General features: G+C 46.5%; 1 protein-coding gene and 1 long non-coding RNA gene across 2 annotated transcripts in view; one reads left to right on the top strand and one right to left on the bottom strand.

Moving 5' to 3' along the window:
• Positions 1-14,905, bottom strand: part of LOC309488058 — a 145,904-nt gene that overhangs the window by 29,062 nt on the left and 101,937 nt on the right. The window lies entirely within an intron of this gene.
• On the top strand, positions 4,009-6,391 carry LOC309487565 (uncharacterized protein; the record flags this gene model as incomplete). Its single annotated transcript, XM_082155296.1, has 2 exons — positions 4,009-4,637; positions 4,944-6,391. Exons 1-2 carry the CDS (start codon positions 4,154-4,156, stop codon positions 6,389-6,391), a joined length of 1,932 nt encoding a protein of 643 aa, XP_082011422.1. The 5' UTR covers positions 4,009-4,153.

Genomic DNA, 14,905 nt, shown 5'->3' with positions numbered 1-14,905 from the left:
CGCTTGTCGCTGCACCTTGTGCTCGACCACTTCACCTCACTCTATGGTGCGTTCTCACCAAACGCGAATAGAGCGTCTGGCGCGAGTGATTTCAATGTTAAGTCAATGCAAATTGCAAAGGCACGTTTATGCGAATCTGGAGGTCCTGCGGCGCAAATTAGGCGTTTAGCGCGGCGCGGTGGACGCGAATTCGTCCAGTTCGCTTCAAACTTTTGCTTTTTACGCGCGTCAATTTCGCTCTGGACGCGCGCATGGATTCAAAATGTTCAAACGTCCAACTAGACGCGGTAGACGCGAATTTGACACGCTATTCGCGTTTGGTGTGAACGCACAGTAATAACAGGGAAGCTTGCTACTGAACACAGACTGTTTCTGCTGCTCCCTGATGAAAGATACCTGTTGATACCTGTTCAGAAAAAAACCCAAGAAAACAGGACTCTGATGGTAACTTGTTTAACAAGCTAGATAAAGGTAATGCCCTGGCAGTGGCAAATCGCTTTGGTTTAATATTTGATTTGATTACATTAATGTTTAAGTTGAGATTTACAAGAAATATTTTATTGCTACTGTGTAAAGGGAATACTGCTGGTAAAAAGCACATTAGGATATTTGTTTAAAGTTTTTGCAAACCACATGTTATTGCACTTTTGTGTATATAGCAGTAGGCCTACATTTAGATCAAAAGTGTGCAATACACGACTTTAGAATTCATTATTAAATTTTGCGCGTAATAATGCGATTAATCGTGCGATTAATCGCGATTAAAAAAATGTAATTGTTGCCCAGCACTAATATATATATATATATTAGGGGTGTCCCCGACTATGGATTTTCATAGTTGAATCGTCAAGTCTTGCCTATAGTCGACTAATAGTCGAATCATGTGTATGGGGGCGGGGCTTTAACAATTCAAAGCCGCAATGTACAGAAAATCACACAAAGATATAGAAGAAAATGTATAAAAACATTTTGGATCAATAAAACTAAGAAATAACATAAATAACTCCAGAAAGGCCACACTGCAGACAGGATTTACACGGCTAAATTACCTGTGCGAGCAGGCTCTAAGTAGGCTACAGCACAACATCGATGCACCGAAAAAAGAAACAATTCATTTACTGAATTAAATTAGAACAGAATATACCTTTCTTATAAATAAAAATACAAAACGAAATAAATCAGAATCAAGTCACAAGATGAGGAGCAAATGTGTGCAAAATGCCTAAAGTGCAGGGGAACATATTCAAAACACAAGCCACAAATAGTTAGATTAGATAACCCTGACAGATCAATAAATAAAATTAAAATAAAGAAATTATTAAAATAACGATAATAGCCAGAATTTTCTACTTTGTCTTTTTAACTGCAGAAAAAACAATTATGCTAAACTGGAGTGGCAGTCTTTTTAGCTAAAAATGTTCACAGCATCCAAAAATCAAATTAGAACCGGCTGAAAAGTTTTGAAATCACTTACCCTACCTGATCGAGAGAACAAATCCAGTCTTGCACTCTGTCTGTGTCCGTTGGAGTCTTTTCAAATTGTGCGCGCGGATAAAATACATTCTAAAACACGTAACGTGAAAAACGTTTAACGACTTAATCTCCTAAAATAGTTAAATTAAAATATGAAAACGCTTTACTATAGGAAGAACGCATTGCGTTCATATTCTGGGCTCATCTGCTTATCTGCACATAGTATGGTTTCTTAATAAAGTGTGTACTGTGTACATATATTAAGCCACGTTAAAGTGCCTTTTAAGCGTTTTAAAAGCTTTTTTCACGTTAAGCATTTTAGAATGTCCCGGGGAAAACCAACTTGTTAACGTTGGCCGGCAGAAGTGCGATCATGGTTCTCTTTCATCATCTCGTTTCGAGATCCACCTATGGGAAGGGCATCCGGTACCTGACCTCTGTAGAAGCATCCAATTGCACCAAGTCTGGTTAACAGACAGAAGCGCGCAGCCAATGCCCGGTAAGGCCACACCCCCTTACCTAAGGCATATAACCCCAATGCGCGCTCGTGTACCTCAGTTGTCATTCGCTTCTCGCGATCTCTGTATTACTCAGCTCAGTGAAAATTTGCACACTGCTCACCGCGTGTCTGCAGGAGGACATATCGACTCGATCAGCCTCCGCCGGACGTGACAGTCGTGTTTTCATCTGTTGCTGCGTTGCATTCGGAGCCGCCCGCGCTCTCTATCTCCGTTTTCCTCCAATAACGGCTGCCCGCCACGGATTTCTCCAGCTTTTTGCGGATATGTCGCTGTCCAAGCCTGCCGCCTCGTCGGGGGACTCCCTATCACGGGCCTGCCCGGCCGCGTGTGGAGCCCTTATTGCCGCGAAGGACCCTCACCAGCTGTGCGTGGTTTGCTTGGGTCCGAGGCATGCTCGCGAAGCCTTGGAGAATCCTGAGAATTGCAGCCTTTGTCTAAGGCTGCCGAGGAAGCTGCTGAAGCGCCGTTTCAAGGTAGCTGTGACACAGTGCACCGAGCTCTCCCTAACTTCGGACTCGGACGGAGGACACGGTGATGACGCGCTACCGGGGGCCTCCCGGGGCGCGACTCAGTTTGTTTGGGCTGACCAGCCCAATTCCGCCTTCCCCGAAGAGGACATCTTCGAGGGCGGCCTCACTCTCGTCCACGAACCGGCCGGTTCTGGCGAGGAGGATGATGCGGCTATCCTTGGGGTCTCCGAGGACGAGGAGGCCATCCCGCCCTCCGGTGTTCCCCAGGCTAGCACGGCCCACACGGCTTTACCACAAGCCGTTCTCCTGGAAGTGTGTGAGCGAGCGGCCGCTCGTCTCAACGTTGAGTGGCCAACTCCCCAGAACGTCACCGACCAGGAGAGGGACATTTATGATGGGAAAGTGCTGGGACCCCCTCCCGGCCCGAGGAAACAACTCTTCCCCATCCTCCCGGCGTGCGCTAAGCACATGAGAACGTACTGGAGCGACCCGCTCGACTTCAGACACGGTCTCTTGGGACTCGAGGCTAAGGATATGGCGGCTCACGGTATGGGCGACCCCCCCGCTGTCGAGCCGTCCATCGCCAGACACCTCAACCCCGCTCAGGGTGGGCTACTCGCCCCGCCTAAGCCGGTCCTGCCAAACAAGATGGACCGGTTTGCTGCTTCCATTCACCAAGCCACGTATAAATCATCGGCCGTGGCTGTCAGGGCGCTGAACATTTCTTCCCTCCTCTCCGCCTACCAGGCGGAGATTCTCGAGGAACTAGGACAGCAGCTGGTGAAAGGAAATCCTTCGGATACCCTCTGGAAGGAAATCCTCACGGTGAACGACCTCGTTCTCCGTAACGCCCGGCAGGCCGTCCAAGCTTGCGGGCGCTCCATGGCGCTTTCCGTAGTGGGAGAGCGCGCGCTGTGGCTCAATCTGTCAGGACTCCCAGACAGCGAGAAGCGGCGCATCGCAGGCGCGCCGGTGGAGCCCGGCCGGGCTCTCTTCGGTCCCGCCGTCGCACTGATGCAACAACGGTGCGACGATAAGAAGAAAGAAGATGAGGCGTTTAAGCTGTGCCTTCCCAGGAAGGCTGCCCCACGCCAGGTGCCCCCTGCGCGTGTGCCTAACCCACCTGCCATAGGTCGACAGTTTGCTCAGGGCAAGGAAAAACCCCGCAGCATCCCTCCACCACGGCAGCAAGCCCCAGGGCCGGCCAAGCGCTGGGGAAAGTCTAATCCCCCCGCGGCCGCGGCCGGGAGACAGGCTAACCCCACTTCTACCGACTCGAAACGCAAGCGGCCTGCCTGACGTTCTACCGATGGGGGCTTCGAGTCTGCCGTCGCGGGTCACAAACCCGTCGGACTCCCCCCTTTGTTCAGGACCCCCGTCGAAAAGACCCAGGGGTGCCCTCGGCTCACCGCGCCGCGAGACTGCCCAGTTCGCAGGTGCAAGTGTGTGTTTTCCCCCCACGTTCAGGGGGCACTCTGTGAGGTTACGTTCATGTGTAGTGGCACCAAAGCACCACTCGCCCTCTGTTCCCCTCACGGTTTCAATAAAGGCTTCGGCCCAAGTGCATGTCCAGCACAAAACACACACAATTCAAAAAAACACGAATCACATAAATTCGTTTCGGAGGGAAATCCCCTCTCTGCAGAGAGATCCCATCTCATTGCAGAAAGAGGAAATTCCTCCGAATCCATGCATGCCGCCCCCAGTGTGCCCACTGGATGGCGGCATTGCATCATTGACAAACCAGCTGGACGCTCACAGCTCCGCTCCAGCCCGAGCGGGGGCGCTCGCGAGCCACGAAGCGGCTTGGCAGGCCATTTCAGCTCCCGAGTGGGTGTTGCGTACCGTAACCAAGGGTTACAGGCTGCAGTTTGCAATGAGACCTCCACATTTCAACGGTGTTCTTTCTTCTCACACAGAGGAAAACGCCGCACACATTCTGAAAGAGGAAATCTCCTCTCTCCTAAGCAAGGGAGCGATTCAGAGGGTACCACCCAATCTGATAAACCAGGGTTTTTATTCCCGGTATTTTCTTGTTCCAAAGAAATGCGGCCCACCCCGCCCCATTTTGGATCTGCGAGTGTTGAACAAGCACTTGAGGAAATACAATTTCAGAATGTTGACACAAGGCTCTCTCGCCCGTGCCATAAAGCAGAACGACTGGTTCACATCAGTCGATCTGAGAGACGCTTTCTTTCACATAAGCATCTACCCCCCACACAGGAAGTATCTTCGTTTCGCCTACCAAGGCACATGTTACGAATTTACAGTTCTGCCGTTCGGGCTCAGTTTGAGTCCCCGAACGTTTTGTTTATGTGCGGAAGCGGGTTTGACGCCCCTGAGACTATCAGGGCTGAGAATTCTGACGTACATAGACGATTGGCTCATCATAGCCGAATCGAAGGAGAGTGTGTCGCGGGACACCACCCGGGTACTCGCGCACATCACATCCCTCGGTTTCAATGTGAATATGAGAAAGAGCAATCTGACTCCCAGTCAGAATGTCATTTTCCTGGGCTTGGAATTGAGTTCGGTCTCCATGCGAGCGCGTCTCTCTCAAGAGCGCGTTCGCTCTCTGATGGACTGTCTGTCTCGTTTCAGAGAAGGGGCGAGAGTACAATACCGTACATGCCTCAGGCTGCAGGGTCTCATGGCATCATCTATCCAGGTTGTGCCATTGGGTCTACTGAGAATGAGAGCGTTCACGAAATGGGTTTTGTCACTGCATTTCAGCCCGATTCACGATCTCTGCCGCTCAGTTACGGTGACGCGCGCCTGCTCGGCGGCCCTGCGTCATTGGGAGAGCGAGGGCTTTTACGCACGGGGAACCCCCCTCGGGACGGTTACGATGCGGAAAGTTGTGGCGACAGATGCGTCCTTAACAGGCTGGGGAGCCACCCAGGAAGGCAGAACGGTGAACGGTCTGTGGCCGAGCAGACTACGTTCAGCGCACATAAATTATTTAGAGCTCCTGACCATCTGGAAAGCTCTAAATCATTTTCTGCCTCGCCTGCAGGGACATCACGTTCTAGTACGGTGCGACAATACCACGGCAGTGGCTTATATCAACCGTCAGGGCGGCATGCGCTCGTCGAAACTCCACGCTCTAGCGTACAAGCTTTTGGTGTGGAGCAGACGGGTGTTTCTGTCATTACGCGCGACTCATGTTCCGGGCATTCTGAACAGAGGCGCGGATCTGCTATCGAGGGGAAACCCAATCTACGGGGATTGGCGTCTTCACCCGCAGATAGTGGAGATTTTATGGGCGAGATTCGGACAGGCAGCCGTAGATCTATTCGCCTCGCGCGAAAACCACCATTGTCCTATGTTCTTCTCGCTAAAGGACGTGGACGCGCCCCTCGGGGCGGACGCACTGGCCCACCCATGGCCCAAAGTGCTGCTGTATGCTTTTCCTCCTCTGTGCCTTATAATTCCTACACTGGCCAGGGTGAGGGAGCATGGCCTGTCTCTTATTCTGATAGCACCCAGGTGGCCCAAAGCCCCGTGGCTGGCAGAGATAATCCCTCTGTTATACGCCGAGCCATGGCGCCTCCCCCCTCGCACGGACCTGTTGTCCCAAGCCAACGGGGAGATTTACCACCCCCACCCGGACAGGGTGGCTCTCTGGGCCTGGCCCGTGAGAGGATGAACCTAAATGCACTGGGGCTCCCGCCGCGTGTAATTGCCACGATCCAGAATGCCAGGGCCGCGTCCACGCGATCCCTGTATGGTTGTAAGTGGCAAGTGTTCGAGGGGTGGTGTGATGGGCGTGGTCTCACATCTTATCAGTGCTCGGTGCCCGATATTTTGTGTTTCCTGCAGGACCTCATGGAAAAGGGCAGGTCCTTTTCCACTATTAAGGTCTATCTGGCTGCGATTTCAGCCTGCCATGTGGGTTTTGAGGGCTCGTCGGTTGGGCAGCACTAGTGTTGTTTTTGGCGGCCTGTTTTAATTTTAGTTTTAGTCTAGTCTTTGTGTCAAGCTGTCGTTTTAGTTTTTATTAGTTTTAGTCACGTTCATACTCTTTTTAGTCAAGTCAAGTTTTAGTCGACGAAAACTGATGACATTTTAGTCTAGTTTTAGTCAACGAAAACTGATGACATTTTAGTCTAGTTTTAGTCAACGAAAACTGATGACATTTTAGTCTAGTTTTAGTCGCAATAACTGATGACATTTAAGTCTAGTTTTAGTCAATGAAAATTGTATTTTAGTCTCTTTTAGTAATGCAATTCTATTTAACCCAGTCAATATAGAATTTCAAACAAGGTTATCTTATTATATTTAGTATATTTAGGGCTGTGACGGTGGCAGTTTTTTAATTTATTTTTTACCACCGCGGTAATGGACCAACTACCGGCGGTGGTGGGGTTATTTAAAAAATAAAAAATAAAAAATAAAAACTCGTTTTATATTTCCACACAAAGACGCGTGATATAGCCTATACTCTGCGCTCTGAGAGGGATGTGGGACACGAGCAGGAAAGAGACCATCGATCTCTTCATGATATCTTTGTGTTTTCTACTTGATGTGAATTGGTCTGAAGAGCGAATTTTATCCTCCACAAGAGCGAGATATTTAGGCTATGTTTGAGATTGCGCTGCCAGAGAAAGTGAAACTAAAAATCACCCGCGCGTGTGAAACGCGTTTTACAACTAAACTTGACGCGCCCTGTCTAATATAACAAGCACAAACTGTGTTAAAAAGAATTTGACATGCAAGTACAAATGTAGGCTATCTGTCCTACAGCGTTTTTCTACTTTACCACAGTAAATAATACGAATATAATAGGCCTAATTAAATGCCAGCCAATGAAGAAACGTTTATAATCCCTTTAGAAAATGGGTGAGACGTGAGTGAAGATTTGGGAAAAGAAACAAGAGATTCCATGCAGGGATGAGTCACGATTTTTGGATATTCGATTAGTTTATTTAATTATAGAACATCGAATAGGTTGTGCGATTATTCTCTAAAATAAAATCTCCATGTTCTGGTGCTGATGCGGTGACGCGTTCATGTAACCAGAGACGCTGCCAATAACATACAGCTGTCACAAAGAACCGGCAAAAGTAATGATTATGAATGTGTCAAATATATCAATGAGACATTTTAATAGAGTAACTAATGGAGTAATATTGTTAAATTCGCTGATAATCGGGTGACCAGGTCGCAAACCAGAATTTAAACCCAACAAAGCTATGGGTTCACGCACAACTCTCTCATTCGTCGTGACGTTATAACATTTCGTCTCGTCTCGTTTTGGTCAACGAAAATGAAGAGACATTTTAGCATAGTTTTTATTTTGTAAACCACATTTAGTCTCGTTTTTATTCGTCAACGATATTGCATTATACATGTATTTTAATCATCGTCACATGACCAGCATTTACGTCTCGTCTCGTCTCGTTTTCGTCAGGTGATAACGGTTCGTTGACGACAATATTTCGTCATAATTTTCGTTGACGAAAGCAACACTAGGCAGCACCCTCTAATCCGCTGGTTTATGAAGGGTGCACGCCGCTCTTTACCGGTCACCAGGAGAATTGTTCCGGAGTGGGACCTCTCCATGGTGCTGGAAGCGCTGTCTCTACATCCCTTTGAGCCGCTGGGGAGTATCTCCCTTAAGCTGCTGTCCCTCAAGACAGCTTTGCTCTTGGCCTTGGCATCTGCTAAACGGGTCAGTGAGCTACACGCACTCTCGGTTCATCCCTCGTGCGCCAAATTCTCCCTAAGTGGAGATAAGGTTTCCCTTAAGCCTAACCCGGCCTTCATGCCGAAATGCTTCCCTGCGTTCACGTCAGAGGTTTTGGAGCTGTCCGCTTTTCACCCTCCACCCTTTGCTTCCCCGGAGGATCAGAGGCTCAATGCTCTGTGTCCCGTCCGTGCTCTGCGAGCATATATGACCAGGACCAGTGCTTTCCGTAAGAGCGACCAGCACAGGGGGAGTCCCATTTCGAAGCAACGCCTCTCACATTGGCTTGTGGATGCGATAACTATGGCGTATGAAGCGAAGGGAGTGCAGCCCCCAGAGGGCATCAGAGCTCATTCCACAAGAGGCGTAGCCACCTCTTGGGCTTTGTTCAGGGGAGTGTCACTGCAGGACGTCTGCTCCGCTGCCAGCTGGGCCTCTCCTCATACATTCGTGCGTTACTACCAGTTAGATGTCACTAGAACCTCGGTGGCACACTCGGTCCTAGGGGTAGGGTCCTCTTAACCCTTTCCCTCAAGCCCCGTTGGGTATCCAACAAGGAGTGAACGGGCGGGCCAGTCATGTTCATTCCAGTCACCAAACACTTGCATTCCTTCTTGGGTTTAGCTTGTGCATTTGTAATGGGGGGCTATTTTCATGTATGTGTCTCATGCATGATGCATGCTCTGCTTGTCCACTGCAGTCAGCGTGGCGTTATGCTGGCAGGGTCATGTTTTTCTTTTAGGACGTGTCAGGCACCACCTCTCGGAGGTGACCGTCCTTCTCTGGTCTCAGAATTTCACTGTAGGTGTATTGCGCAATCGGGGAGCTGTCCAGGTCTCCCATAGGTGGATCTCGAAACGAGATGATGAAAGAGAACAATAGGTTACTGTCGTAACCCCGGTTCTCTGAAACATCGAGTGGAGAGATCCACCAGCTTTGCCCCGCTTGCTGCACGAGAAGCGAATATACTTACTGAGGTACACGAGCGCGCATTGGGGTTATATGCCTTAGGTAAGGGGGTGTGGCCTTACCGGGCATTGGCTGCGCGCTTCTGTCTGTTAACCAGACTTGGTGCAATTGGATGCTTCTACAGAGGTCAGGTACCGGATGCCCTTCCCATAGGTGGATCTCTCCACTCGATGTTTCAGAGAACCGGGGTTACGACAGTAACCTATTGTTTTCCTAATGCTAAATCCAGCCTGGGAGAATATCCTTTCTGATGGTGTAAATCCACACTTTAGATTTTCTTATCCCAGACATTGTTAAAGATTTAAATCCTTGCCGCCAAGACGCTCCTCTGTCAGTCACGGATTGAAAGTGAAACTTAAATCTGTCACGGGGTGTTTGGATTTATTCACGCACGTTAAAAAATATTTATTTAAAGCTTCTTTCTTTGCACGTTTTTATATACAGCATTATCATAATAGGCTGAATGTTAACGTATTGACAGAAAACCGGTAGTTCAATGTGAAATCAGACATTGAGCGCCCTCATATATAGCCAAAGTGGCATGATCCTCGTTTCATAACACCTCTGCGAAGATTCGACCGTGAGATCGGTAGTCGAATCAGGCTCCTCCTATCGAAGCATCGAATCTTCGACTATTCGGGGTTATCCAAAGCGACTTACATTGCATTTCAAGGTACACATTTTAAGTTCTCATCAGTTCTTATGCAAGGCAAGGCAAGGCAAGGCAAGTTTATTTATATAGCACATTTCATACACAATGGCAATTCAAAGTGCTTTACATAGAAGAAATTAAAATAATAAAAAGAAACAAGAATAATTAAAACAGTTTAGAAAAATCAAATGAAATACAATAAAGTACAGTCGGACGAACAGCGGCACAGTGCTCATTCAGTAAATGCATAGCTAAACAGAAGTGTCTTGAGTCTGGATTTGAATGTGACCACTGTAGGAGCACATCTGATCTCTTCTGGAAGCTGGTTCCAGCTGCGGCTGGCATAATAGCTAAAAGCAGACTCACCATGCTTAGAGTGAACCCTTGGTATTTCTAGCTGATATGATCCTAATGATCTGAGTGATCTGTTGGGTTTATATTCAGTGAGCATATCTGCAATGTATTGAGGTCCTAGGCCATTGAATGATTTATATACCAGTAATAATACTTTGAAATCAATCCTAAATCTAACTGGGAGCCAGTGTAAAGACCTGAGGACTGGTGTGATATGTTCATATTTTCTGGTTCTGCTCAGAATCCTGGCGGCAGCGTTCTGTATGAGCTGCAACTGTCTTATGGTCTTTTTGGGAAGGCCAGTGAGGAGTCCATTACAATAATCCACCCTGCTGGTGATGAAAGCATGCACAAGTTTCTCTAAGTCTTGTCTGGAAACAAAGCATCTAATTCTTGCAATATTTTTCAGATGATAGTATGCTGATTTAGTTATTTCTTTGACATGACTACTGAAACTAAGGTCTGACTCTAGTGTCACGCCAAGATTCCTGACTTGATTTTTAGTTGTTTGACCCCTAGAGAGAAGGTATGCGTTCACCTTGAGAACTTCATCTTTGTTTCCAAACGCAATAACTTCAGTTTTGTCTTTGTTTAATTGAAGAAAGTTTTGACACATCCAACTGTTGACCTCATCAATGCATTGGCAAAGGGAGTCAATGGGGCTGTAATCATTAGGCGATAGGGCTAAGTACAGCTGTGTGTCGTCTGCATAGCTGTGGTAAGCAATTTGGTTGTTTCTCATTATTTGGCTCATTGGGAGCATATACAGGTTGAACAGGAGTGGCGCAAGAATTGAGCCTTGAGGGACTCCGCATGTCATGGATGTCCACTCAGACTTATGGTCTCCTATACTCACATAATAACCTCTCCCATCTAAGTATGACCTGAACCATTTTAGGACTATCCCAGAAAGCCCCACCCAGTTTTCCAGCCTGTCAAGAAGTATGTTATGATCGACAGTGTCAAATGCAGCACTGAGGTCGAGTAGTACCAGCACTGATAATTTGCCTGAATCAGTATTTAAGCGAATATCGTTTATTATCTTTATGAGCGCTGTCTCTGTGCTGTGATGCGGTCGGAAACCAGATTGAAAATTATCAAAGTATCCATTCGAGCTTAAGAATTTGTTCAGCTGATTGAAGATAACTTTTTCAATGATCTTGCCTATGAAAGGAAGATTTGAGATCGGTCTATAGTTGCTTAATATGGTCTTATCCAGATTGTTCTTTTTCAGGAGGGGCTTGACAACTGCAGTTTTCAGGGAGTTTGGAAAACTCCCAGAGAGAAGTGAGGCATTTACCACTTCTAGAAGATCTGCTTCTAAACTGTTTAACACACTTTTGAAAAAAGATGTGGGAAGTGTGTCAAGAGCGCATGTTGATGTTTTAAGGTGCTGTACGGTTTCTACCAAAATTTTGCCATCAATTTTTTTGAAATCAGACAAAGTTACTACTTTTTCAGGTGGTCTGATCTGTCTGACCCCAGCACAACACAAGGATGTGCTGATCACCTTTCTGATATTATTGATTTTGTCAGAGAAGAAAGAGGCAAACTCACTGCACTTGTTGTCTGAGAGCATTTCACTGGGAATCTGGCTTGGGGGGTTTGTCAGTCTCTCTACAGTAGCAAAAAGAGTGCGTGTGTTGTTTAAATTGCAGTTTATAATGTTTGAGAAGAAAGTCTGTCTAGCTTTGCCTAGTTCCATATTAAAAGCATGAAGGCTGTCTTTGTAGATGTTATAATGGACTACAAGTTTTGTCTTCCGCCACATGCGCTCTGCTTTTCTGCATTGTCTTTTCATATTTTGCACTGCTGTTGAGTTTCTCCAAGGTGCTTTTTGTCTGCCACTCTTCTTCCTGACTTTCACAGGAGCAATATCATCAATTGCACTTTTAACTTTTGAGTTAAAAGAATCAAGGAGAAAATCAACAGAGTCAGCAGATATGCTTGGTGTTAAGGATATAGCCTTCATAAATAGTACACTAGTGTTCTCATTTAAGCATCTCTTCTTGACAGACTCAGATCTAGCTTCAGTGGCAGGAGAGATCAATATATCAAAGAAAATACAGAAATGATCAGACAGTGCTACATCCTTAATAACAGTCGATGAGATGTTTAGACCCTTACTGATAAGTAAATCTAGAGTGTGTCCATGATTGTGTGTGGGTCCATGTACATGCTGAGTCAGATCAAAAGTTTTTAAAACAGTTTTGATTTCTTTTGCCATATTGTTTTCTGCATTATCTATGTGAATGTTCAAATCTCCAGCAATGGCAAAACAGTCAAACTCTGAGGTAATTGTTGATAACAGTTCTGTAAATTCCTCAGCAAAGGCTGGAGAGTATTTTGGAGGCCTGTAAATAATGATGAGTAAAATGCGTGGAGCACCTTTTAATACAATACCCAGATATTCGAAAGACGTGTAGTTCCCAAATGATATTTGCTTACATTGATAGATATCTTTAAAAAGAGCAGCTAGACCCCCACCTCTCTTAACAGCTCTGCAGACACTCATAAAAGTAAAGTTAGGAGGGGCTGTTTCATTGAGGATTGTTGCACTGCAGCTGTCTTCTAGCCAGGTTTCATTTAGAAGCATAAAATCCAGGTTGTTTGTGGTTATTAAGTCATTGACTAGAAGTGATTTATTTATAAGTGAGCGGATGTTTAAAATTGCTAACTTAACAGTCTTACTTTTTTTCCCTACACCAATCTTAGTTAGACGTGCAATAGGCACCAGATTAGTTGAGTTTGCTGTACGGCTATTGAAGGCCTTAGACTTTCTATCTTGTAATAGAACAGCAATAGAGAAAGATACAGGCACACTGGGTTCCCGCTTGTTCTGTAAACATTTGAGAAAGTTACTGTTATCAAAACGGGGACCCGACATACATCACTGAGAGCTGGTATCAGTTGTTTTTGGTTCACCTCGAGCAGATGGAGGAGGGTGTGGGCCCTGGCGTTGTGGCAGAGGCCGAAGAGCTCTCACAGAGGCAGGGGGAGGGCGAGCTGGGCCTGCAGGCTTTGGTGGTAGCGGTGCCCGACGTTTTTTGGTTGATATCTGGGGGCTTGCAGCAAAAGAGTGTGATAGTCTGGTTCCAGCATGCACAAGTTCTTCCATTTTCTGTGAGAAGCACAGGAGTGGAGTTGGTGGCGAGAGGGAAAACATGTCTGGTGAAAGGGGCTGTTGCTCTGGTGTTATAGGAGGCTGTGATATGCTGTCCTGGCTTCCCTGGCTGTTTTCCAGGAAGTCGTCCTTGGGTGCTGAATCTTGGAGCAGTTCTGATGTGTCTGTCTGTGGTGAGCTCTGTGGGCATGGCTCAGCTGAGATTGTGTCCGTGAGCAGAGGTTGTTGTGGCTCAGTGGTGTTATCATTGTCCTTGTGTGATATGTCAACATCATGAAGTGAAGTCCTGTGGTCATTCATACTGTGTCCAGGTGTGTGTGTGCCGTTCTGATTGAGTGGATTGGCACACACTGCAGAAGGATGATTGAGGGAGAAGTAGATGTTGTCCTTTAACACTCTTGAACCAAGTTTGTTTGGGTGATGGCCATCCCGATGAAATAGTTGTCTCTGACTCCAGAAGAGATTGAAGTTGTCAATGAAGTTTACTCCTTTTATATTGCAGGTTTTTTGCAGCCATGTATTAATCCCAAGCAACCGTGAAAACCTGTTTGTTCCTCTTGCTGGGAGTGGTCCACTGATGAATGTCTGAACTTTCAGTTTTTTAAGTGTTTCAAAAAGTTAATTGAAATCCTTCTTAAGGAGTTCTGACTGCTCTTTATGAATGTCATTCTTCCCCACATGAATGATGAGTCGATTTGCAGTCTTATGTTTCATTAGAATGTTCTGAAGTTCCCTGTTTATATCAGAAATTGTTGCTTGTGGAAGGCAGCATGTAGTTGTATCCCTGCAGCTAATGTTTCTGATTATGGAGTCTCCCACTATCAGAGTCCTGGGCTCGGCTGAGCTCTGAGCTGAGTGCCGCTGTCTGCTCGACCTTGAGCGCCAGTTAGCATCAGTGTTAGCTACTGGCTGATACAGTCTGTGTTCGATCACATTCATCACGTTTGGGGATTCCTCATTTACATTCATTAGTACTTCAAATCTGTTCTCAAGATGTAAAGGTGTTGGTGGGAGACCAGTGTTTGCAGTCTTTGTCAGACTTGTATCTGGGGTAGAGGATGCTACTGCGGTAATATGTGAGGCTCGTGACAATCTGATGTCTCGAGTGCCTTTGGGTCTCGCTCCCTGTTTGTGCCATCGATTCGTAAGTCGATCGGCTTGTTTCTCTACCTGTCGAGGAGCACTAGTTTCATGGGACTCACCGGCTATATGCTGAGGGCGTCCATGACGAAGCTCTGTTGTGTGTTCCGTCTGGTTTGGTGGTCCCGTAAATAACTTTGTTTCAAGAACTGCAATCCTTTGTAAAAGTCTTTGGCAGTTAGTGCAGCAAGTAGATTCCAGAAGAGGCATTTTCTCTCTTATCCTTGTAGGCAGTTGTGTTTTCCTTTCCCCGGAATGTAAGCTGGTCGGGTAGAAGAATTCTGCGTTTTTGTAGTAATCCAAACTTTGTCGTTTGAGCACTGTGCTGATTTGCTGAAGTTAAAATTAGGTGATAAAAGGAGCTCAAATTATAAAAGTATAGAAGATAAAATATAAAAGCGATAGAGCAAAGCGCGGAGCAGTAAGCAAGAGCGTCCGAACAGTAGCTGAGCAGGAAGTGCGATACATATATGCGATACATATATGCGAGTTAAACGCTTCTGGAACAAGAAC

The sequence above is a fragment of the Leuciscus leuciscus genome (assembly GCF_965113295.1).
Source record: "Leuciscus leuciscus genome assembly, chromosome: 23".
Classification (NCBI taxonomy): domain Eukaryota; kingdom Metazoa; phylum Chordata; class Actinopteri; order Cypriniformes; family Leuciscidae; genus Leuciscus; species Leuciscus leuciscus.
This window is presented reverse-complemented; position numbering and strand designations above follow the sequence as displayed.